At 52.2% G+C, this 9,769-nt stretch overlaps 1 protein-coding gene across 1 annotated transcript; it reads left to right on the forward strand.

Moving 5' to 3' along the window:
* Window positions 1-921: 921 nt before the first annotated feature.
* LOC311199719 (olfactory receptor 14A16-like) lies at window positions 922-1,848 on the forward strand (the record flags this gene model as incomplete). The annotated part of the gene is made up of 1 exon (XM_084273854.1): window positions 922-1,848. One exon carries the CDS (start codon window positions 922-924, stop codon window positions 1,846-1,848), a length of 927 nt encoding a protein of 308 aa, XP_084129980.1.
* Window positions 1,849-9,769: the final 7,921 nt, after the last annotated feature.

Below are 9,769 nucleotides of genomic sequence, written 5' to 3' on the forward strand. Positions count from 1 at the left end.
TCCTTGGCAGCCAAACCAGCAGTGAGGAGAAACCCCTGAGTGCCTGTCTGTCTGTTCCTGACCCGAAAGCTTTTGCTGCAGCATTTCCTGCTGTATCCCCTCCTGTCCTTGCTGCCTTTGTCCCACCATTACCTGGGGCTCTGAGCACGTCCATTGGTGAGGCTGGCACTGAGCTGACCCTCACTTCAGGACCCCCATCTTTAGGACTGAGGTTTTCCAGGCAGCTCCTGCTGGGCTGCAGCTGCCTCCCACAATGGCACTGCTCCCTCAGGGACTCTTGTGCCCCAGAGAGGAGCCCCATGCAAGAGACATCTCGGCAGAGAGGCTGTGGCAATGCCACTCATCACCTGTGTGTGGGCAGCTGCACTGAGCCCTGTGTGTCCCTGGCTGGGAGCAGGGAGCTGAGATCCTCCTTGGGTAGGATGAGGCCGCAGGAGGGCTTTGGAGCTCTGCCCTGTGACACTGGATTCCTCAGCTGTCTGTGGGGTCCAGTTTCTTCTGCAGGGAACAGCAGGGTGTGATCACAGAGCGTCCAGCACAGGGCAGCTGCGAGCAGGGCTGATGGAGAGAGCAGCTCTCCTCACTCTGCACTCAGGGGAAGGTTTCACTGGCAATGTCAGGGAGTTCTGACAGGAGAAACACTCCTCATCTCCTTCCTATCCACAGGGGATTTAGTCTGAGATCACACCATCCTTCTATTTACTGACAGCTGCCAGGCAGGAATGAGTTCTCCAGAGCCCACAGCCAACCCTCCTCCCAGCCGTGGCACACAAAGCAGAGCTCCCAAAAAGGACCTGACAAAAGTCTTCCTGAATACAGTGAATCAGTATGAATAGGAAACGTTTTTGATGAAAGAATCGTTCTCTAACTTCTCACTACCTTTTTCCTCCTTGGATAGGTCTCCACACCTGACAGCAGCAGATGTCCAACAGCAGCAGCTCCATCAGCCAGTTCCTCCTCCTGCCCTTTGCAGACACACGGGAGCTGCAGCTCCTGCACTTCTGCCTCTTCCTGGGCATCTACCTGGCTGCTCTCCTGGCCAATGGCCTCATCATCATCACCATAGCCTGTGACCACCACCTCCAGACACCCATGTACTTCTTCCTCCTCAACCTCGCTGTTACTGACCTTGCCTACATCTCTACCACTGTTCCCAAATCCATGGCCAATTCCTTGTGGGACACCAGGGCCATTTCCTACACAGGATGTCTGGCTCAACTCTTTTTCTTTGTATTTTTGATCTCCACAGAGTACTTTCTTCTCACTGTCATGGCCTATGACCGCTACGTTGCCATCTGCCACCCCCTGCACTACGGGACCCTCCTGGGCAGCAGAGCTTGTGTCCACATGGCAGCAGCTGCCTGGGGCAGTGGGTTTCTCCATGCTGTGCTGCACACAGCCAACACATTTTCACTGCCCCTGTGCCATGGCAATGCCCTTGACCAGTTCTTCTGTGAAATCCCCCAGATTCTCAAGCTGTCCTGCTCAGATGCCTACCTCAGAGAAACTGGAGTCATTGTGGTCGGTGCTTGTTCTGGTTTTGGGTGTTTTGTGTTCATTGTGGTGTCCTATGTGCAGATCTTCAGGGCTGTGCTGAGGATCCCCTCGCAGCAGGGGCGGCACAAAGCCTTTTCCACCTGCCTCCCTCACCTGGCCGTGGTCTCCCTGTTTGTCAGCACTACCTTCTTTGCCTACCTGAAGCCCCCCTCCATCTCCTCCCTATTTCTGGACCTGGTAGTATCATTTCTTTACTCAGTGTTTGCACCGGCAGTGAATCCCCTCATCTACAGCATGAGGAACCAGGAGCTCAAGAATGCCATGTGGAAACTGAGGACTGGATGTTTCTAATCAGCTCATCTTTGGCATATCACTGGCCATGGAACTCACATTAGGCCCAGTCTGTATTTAGTACGAATTTTGGTGGTTGTTTTGTCTTCTCAGTAGCCTAGAGACATGTATGCACTTCACTTTTCTCAGCAGGTTTCCACCTCTACTTGCTCTTTGGTCATTTTGATGCTGCTCAGCTCTCCAGTGTCTTCCAAGAGTTGGAGAACTTCCCATCTTTCAGATGTCTAATAAATGAATCTCTCAGAAGTTCAGTGTGTTGATAAGTGACCTTTCTATGTATCTGAACAAAAGTTGGTTTGGAGAGAAGCTGCTCTGAAAGCTGACCCCCTTCATATGCTGCAGGATGAGCATGAGCCAGCAATGTGCCGTCCTGGCTAAGAAGGCCAATGGCATCCTGGGGTGCCGAGGTAGATCACTGGCAGCCCCTGTACTTTAGGGCTCAGAGTGTTCAGAGACAAAAGAAGGGTCCTAACATTGAATGATGTCATTTCTGTCCATACCAGCGTCCACCTTTGAACCTGCTAAATGCACAGCAATGCATGCCAAACTAAAGGTGTGAAGGATGAAAGATGTTCATGGCCTTACATATCCCCTGGTATCCCACTAACAGCTCCAGGAACATGGGGGTCAGGGCTTTTGTAGCCATGGGAGTGGATGTAACTCTGCCCAATATAATTTCCAGCTTTAATAGTGTCCACCTTCAACACTGCTCAATGTGCAGCACCAGCTCCATGGCAAAAGTTGCTCTGAAACCTCCCCAGGTAGCCCACTAACAGCCCCATTAACCTTGGGGCTCAGGGCATTCCTAGCCACAGGAACAGTCCTAAAAATGTCATTTTCAGGCTCTACCATTATCCACTCTTGAACATTACAGTGTTAGCTGCACCGTAAGTTAGAGAGCCATCTGCAAGCACATGTGAATCATTAGTAAAATGGAGATTCCCTTCAGTGAGACCTTGAGAAGTTCTGGGATTTGATGAACAGGAACATCAGGAAGTTTTCCAAGCAGAAGAGATCTTACTCCTCCTGCCCATATTTTCTCTGCGGCTGGAATTAATTCTCATGTCGGTGGCCCCCATAGTTCTGGTGTTTTGGATTTGTAAGCCACAACGTCTGAATAAATACGTTTGTTCCTTGCTGAGCAGGGCTTGCACAGCATCAAGGCCTTTTTTCTAGTTCTGCTCCAGAAATGAGTCAACTGGGAGTGCACAAGTGACTGGAAGGGGACAGAACAGGCCCAGCTGACCATAACTGAAAAAAGGGATTATCCTTACTGCATGACTACAGGAATGAGCCCACTGTTGTGGTGCACTTGTTGTCTGCAAAGGTGGGCTGGTTTCGGGAGGAATGAAGTAGATTTTCTTTCTGGCAGCCCATGTGGTGTCACATTTGGCTGTTAGGATGAGAGCAGTGCTGATAACAGGGAGGCTTTAGTTGTGTCCAAGCAATCCAAGACTTTTCTGTTGTTCATTCTCTACTACTAATGGGAAGGTGGGGAGCTCCGTGGGATCTGGGAGGGGACACAGCCAAGACAGGTGACCCAAACTGCCCAAAAAAGCCTATTTCATTCAGATCACACCATAAAAGGAGTGTGGTGGGGGCAGGAGAACTCAGCTCCAGGACACACGTGTTTTCTGGATGGCTGTGAGCTGTGTGGCCAGAGCTGTGGGGTTCAGTGAGAAACTGCATTGTGCATCACCAGTTGTGTGTATTTTGCTATGAAGTCCTGTTGTTGTTGTTGTTGTTTCTCTCTCTGCTGTCCCAGTAAACTGTCCTTATTCCAGCCCATGAGGTTTAGGGTTTCTTTGGTTTCCTTTTCCCTTCCTTTTCCCCTCATCCCCAATCCCTCCCACACACACACCCCCTCTTAGAGAGAGAGCGGCTGTGTGGTGCTCAGCTCTCGGCTGGGGTGAAACCATGAGAAAAGGTTCCAGCACAACACCCACACATCAAGGCAGCTCAGACATGACGGGTGAAGAACTGGCCACAAGGAGAAGAATTTGGGCATTGCAGGGGCTGCCATAGCAGTCAGAGGTGCTGAACAGGAATCAGGCCATCAGCACATTGGGCTGCACTGGGAGGAGTGTGGCTGCACAGACAAGGGCCCTTCTGGTCCATCTGGACTCAGCACTGGTGATGCCACCTCTGGAGCAGTCAGTCCCAGTGTGGGGCTTCCCAGTCTGGAGGAATGAGGAGGAACACGTATGTGGTCAGGAAAAGTCTGCCAAGAGACCTGGGCTTCTTTAGCCTGGGGAAGGGGAGGCTGAGGGAAGCCCTCTTTGTGCTACAGAGAAAGAATATAAGAAAGGAAGTCATAGAATCATAGAATCATAGAATCATAGAATGGGCTGGGTTGGAAGGGACCCCAAGGATCATAGAGCTCCAACCCCCCTGCCACAGGCAGGGACACCAACCTCCAGGCCTGGATCTACACAAGGCTGACCAGGGCCCCATCCAACCTGGCCTTGAACACCTCCAGGGATGGGGAATCCACTACCTCTCTGGGCAGCCTGTTCCAGCACCTCACCACTCTTTCTGTAAAAAACTTCCCCCTAATATCTAATCTAGACCTTCCCTCCTTTAGCTTTAGTCCATTCCCCCTTGTCCTGCCATTATCTGCTCTTTTAAAAAGTCGAATCCCCTCCTGCCTATAAGCTCCCTTCAGGTACTGGAAGGCTGCAATGAGGTCCCCCGGCAGCCTTCTCTTCTCCAGGCTGAACAAGCCTAGTTCCCTCAGCCTCTCTTTGTAGGGCAGGTGCTCCAGCCCTCTAATCATCCTTGTGGCTCCTCTGAACCCTCTCCAACAGTTCCACATCCTTCTAGTATTGCGGGCCCCAGATCTGGACACAGTACTCCAGATGGGGCCTCACGAGGGCAGAGTAGAGAGGGACAATCACCTCCCTGTCCCTGCTGGCCACTCCTCTCCTGATGGAGCCCAGGATACCATTGGCCCTACGAGCTGCAAGAGCACACTGCTGGCTCATGTCAAGCTTCTCATCCACCACAATCCCCAAGTCCTTCTCAGCAGGGCTTCTCTCAAGAAGCTCTTCTCCCAGTCTGTATCTGTGTCTGGGATTCTTCCAGCCCAAGTGCAACACGTGACACTTGGCAGTGTGGAACCTCATTAGGTTCCCTCGGGCCCATCTTTCCAGCCTGTCAAGATCCCTCTGTATGGCTTCCTTCCTTCTGGGGTATCTACCACACCACTCAGCTTGGTGTCATCTGCAAACTTGCTGAGGGTGCACTCAATTCCATCATCCATGTCATTGATAAAGATGTTAAAGAGCACCGGTCCCAAGACAGCCCCTTGGGGGACCCCGCTTGTCACCGGCCTCCACCTGGACATAGACCCATTGACCACCACCCTTTGGCTACGGTCTGTTAACCAGTTTCTTATCCAGTGGACGGTCCACCCATCAAATCCACTTCTCTCCAATTTAGAGATAAGGATGTGGTGGGGGACTGTGTCAAAGGCCTTGCACAAGTCCAAGTAGATCACATCGGTCGCCTTCCCTTTATCTACCGATGCTGTCACTCCATCATAGAAAGTCACCAGATTGGTGAGGCACGACCTTCCCTTGGTGAAGCCGTGCTGGCTGTCCCGGATCACATGGTCTTCCCTCATGTGCTCCAACATGTCGTCCAGGAGGATCTGTTCCATGATCTTCCCAGGCACAGAGGTGAGGCTCACTGGCCTGTAATTCTCTGGGTCTTCCTTGTTCCCTTTTTTATAAATGGGAGTGACATGACCTTTTTTCCAGTCCCCAGGGACCTCTCCTGACAGCCACGACTTTTCAAATATGATGGAGAGCGGCTCAGCAACCACATCAGCAGCTCCTTCAGGACCCTGGGATGCATGTCATCCGGCCCCATAGACTTGTAGACATTCAGTCTCATGAGGCGGTCTCGGACTTGCTCTGCTCCTACAGTGGGGGCGGATTTACTCCCCCATTTCCCACATAGAGGTCCAGGGGTACAAGGTTCTGGGATTTGAGAATTATGAGAATCCTGGCTGCCAGAGAAGACCAAGGCAAAGAACTCATTCAATACTTCAGCCTTCTCCTCATCAGTCGCAGCCAATTCTCCTTTCTCATTTACCAAGGGGGGTATGTTCTCTTTGGCCTGTCTCTTCTGGCCAATGTACCTGTAAAATCCCTTCTTGTTGTTTTTAACATCCCTTGCCAAGTTCAGTTCCATCTGCGCCTTGGCTTTCCTGATCCCATCTCTGCAAGTCCAAACAGCATCCCTGTATTCTTTCCAGGCTACACACCCTTGCTTCCAGAGCTTGTATTTGCCTTTCTTTTCCCTCAGTTTGACCAGCAGGTCCTTGCTTAGCCATGCTGGCCTCCTGCCCCTCTTGCCCGCTTTCTTATTCAGGGGGATAGAGAGTCTTTGAGCTCTCAGAAAGGCATCCTAAAAGAGGAGCCAGCTGTCCTCAACATTTCTGTCTCTAAGGACCACCTCCCAGGAGGTCATGGCCAACAAGTCCTTAAACAGCCTAAAGTTTGCTCTCTTAAAGTTCAGTGTCCTGGTCCCACTTTTCGCCAGGCCCACATTCCTTGAGATTACAAACTCAACTAGGGCATGGTCGCTGCAGCCCAGGCTGTCTCCAACCTTAAGACCTTTACTGATCTCCCCCACATTGGTGAGCACCAGGTCCAGCAGTGCATCACCTCTGGTTGGTCTATCCACTATTTGAACCAGAAAGTTATCATCTACACACTCCAGGAGTCTCCTGGACCTCTTGCAGCTCGCCATGTGGTTTTCCCAGCAGATATCCGGGTGGTTAAAGTCCCCCATCAGGATGAGTGCCTGTGACCGGGATGCCTCCTGCAGCTGAAGGAAGAAAGCCTCATCAGTAGTCTCTCCTTGATCAGGTGGCCTGTAGTAGACCCCTATCACCAGCTGCTCTTTATTAACCCCATTCCTAGTCCTGACCCACAGGCTTTCAACCTGCTCCTGGCCACCTTCCAGAGAGAGCTCCTCACAGTCTATCCACTTTTTAACATAGAGGGCAACCCCACCACCCTTCCTTCCTAGCCTATCCCTTCTAAAAAGGCGATACCCTTCTACAGGGGTATTCCAACTGTGGGAATCATCCCACCATGTTTCCGTGATTGCAACTAGATCATAATTTTCCAGTGACATCAGGGTTTCCAACTCCTCCTGCTTATTACCCATGCTGCGCGCGTTCGTGTAAAGACACTTCAGCTGGGCTTTCTGGCTCAATACCTTTTCTGAGGAGCCCTCCCTCAAACCTCTGTGAGGAATCTGAAGCTTTCCTCCACTGCCTTCTAGAGGGACATTAGAAGTTTCCGGAAGGGGAGTCGGCCATACTACCTCCTCTGAGGGGTCCCTAGAAGTTCCTATGGGGGCTACTTGCCCTACACTAGCAAGCCTCGTTATATCCCCTCCCCCCTTCCTAACTAGTTTAAAGCCCTATCAATGAGCCCTGCCATCTCCTGGGCAAGGATCTGCTTCCCCCTGTAAGACAGGGGAGCCCCGTAGGCAGTACTCATGCCAGGAGCAGAGTGCATCGTTCCTTGATCAAAAAACCCAAAGTTCTTTTGCCGACACCAGCCTTTCAGCCAGATATTCAACTCATGGGTTCTCCTGACCTGCTCTGAACCCATCTTTCCACAAGTGGGGATAGAGGAGAATATTATTTGGGCTCCCCCCCCTTCAACAAAGCTCCCTAGGTCTTAGAAATCTCTCTTAATAGTGCGCAGGCTACACTTTGTAATAGCGTCCCTGCCTGCTTGAACTATCAATAATGGATAGTAATCAGAAGGTTTTACCAGCCCTGGTAGCCTTCTGGTGATGTCCCTAACCCGGGCTCCAGGGAGGCAGCACACCTCCCTGCGTGTAGGGTCTGGCCCTCTGTCCCTCTGAGAAGGGAATCCCCTACCACAACTACCCTTCTCTCTTGCCTGACAGGGGCAGTCTCGAGGCGTGTGGGTGGTCGCCTCACCCTAGGTTTCCGCCTCCTCTGAGGCAGAGGGGCTGCATTAATCTCCTCACTTACCTCTTCCTCAACTTCCAGGGCTACAAACCTGTTGCTTAGGGAGACGTGGGGAAGTGGAGTAGGTAAGGAGGGGGAGTGCTTACGGCGGCGAGATGGGACTGTCTTCCAGCCCTCCTCAGGGTTTGGTTCACTCCCATTTCCCTGGCTAGGACAGGGAATGGGGACCTTCTTCAGGTGTGATGTGTCTTCCCATCACTCTTCCTTCTGGGATGCCAGGGAGCTACTCCACCAGTCAATCTCTCGCTCACAATCCCTGACTGCTCTCAGTCTTTCATTCTCCTCCTTTAGTTCTACTACCAAAGCAAGCAGATCATCGACCTGCTCACACCTCACACAGGTGAGATGCTTGCCCCTTTTTCCTGGTAAGAGCAGACTCTGGCATTCCCTGCAGCCAAAGACCTGAACAGCAGCATCCCTACGCAGGCCCTCCGTTGGGACTGCCCCAGTTGTGGAGGGATAATCTCTCCGCCTGGTGGAGACCATGGTAGGTTGCCTATACACACCTACACACACTGCAGACAGGGAACCCTTGGCTCTCCCTGTGTACCCTGGGAGCCGGTCCACTCAATTTACCCCGCTGAGCTAGGAAGGGAGGCTCGCCCTGCCTGTGCGAACTGCCGCGCAAACTGCCGCGCCACGCCCTTCTGATGCGCCACGCCCTGATTGCCCATCCTGTTCACCGCGCTCCGGGTCGCTGGCACTCCCAGAGGCCCCTCTTATGGAAGGGGGTTCCAGCTGTCACCCTTGGCTCCACCCCCGATGAGCCACCGATGAGTGAGTCACCGACAAGTGAGTCACCGATGAGCCACCACTCCAGGCAGTTCAGGTGGACCGAACAATAGCTGTGGCTCACTGGCTGGTCCTTGTATTGTTTTCATTATCTGAAATGACTCCCTCGATGGAGTCTTCTCTTGCAGAGCCCTTTTCCTCAGCAACTGTCCATGTGAACTGACGGCTCTGAAGGACAGGGTGGACATGAGGATAAAGAAATGTCATTCTGAGGGTAGTGCTGTGGTGCAAGCAGTCACTGGGAGGAAGTGTGGATGAGCTGGTGGCTTTGTGTTTGTGGGAACAGCTGGCGAGGATGGAGAGACAGCAGTACAGGCAGGGACATTGTTAGGTGACAATGTGGTGGGAAAGCGTGTTGCATCCCTGCAACCTACAAAGAACCAGGTACAGGGGGGAGGCCGTGTGGGATGGGCTGTGGTGCAGATGGCCAAGGGTGCCATTCAGGCTACAAGTGCCTCATAGGTCTTTGCCCCCTTGGCTGTGGCTGATGTCCCTGCCACAGAGGCCGCAGAGGAGGCACATTGTCCTCATGGCCATGGAGCATGGTTTCCCCCTTGCACCCACCCCAGGGGAGGCCACCATGTGTCATACCCCTGTCCTTCCCTTGGTGTCACACTCCCCACATCCCAAGGAAGAGCCCTGAGACACAGGTGAGGGTCAGGATATCCCTGCACAGGGGCCGGGGTCAGCACTTGGTATTTCTGCTTCATCAGACCAAGCCAGGGTGTCCTCAGCATCAGAGCTGCCTGTGCTTTGCCTGTGTTTGTCCTCATGGCCTCCAATTGTCTGCTCTAAGGAGCCAATGGGGAGGCTTTGTCAGTAACGGCTCCCAGAGGGGCCTGTTAATGCTTCAAGGTACTTTGGGCTTTACTCCTGACTTGAACTTCTTGAGAAGTTTCTTCACTCTCCTCTTTGTAGCTGAAGTCTCTGGTCTCACCAGAGACACCCTGTGGCTCATTGACATCCAGAAAGCCCTTACAAGCATATCTCCTCAGGTAATTTCCTCTAAAAAATTAAGACTTGTATAAGTAATTGGAGAGATTTTAATTGGGTGATGAAAAATTTGAAGGAATTTCACACTGGAGGATGTTTTCATACAGAAAAATA

Source organism: Gallinula chloropus (assembly GCF_964237585.1).
Source record: "Gallinula chloropus genome assembly, chromosome: 21".
NCBI classification, from domain to species: domain Eukaryota; kingdom Metazoa; phylum Chordata; class Aves; order Gruiformes; family Rallidae; genus Gallinula; species Gallinula chloropus.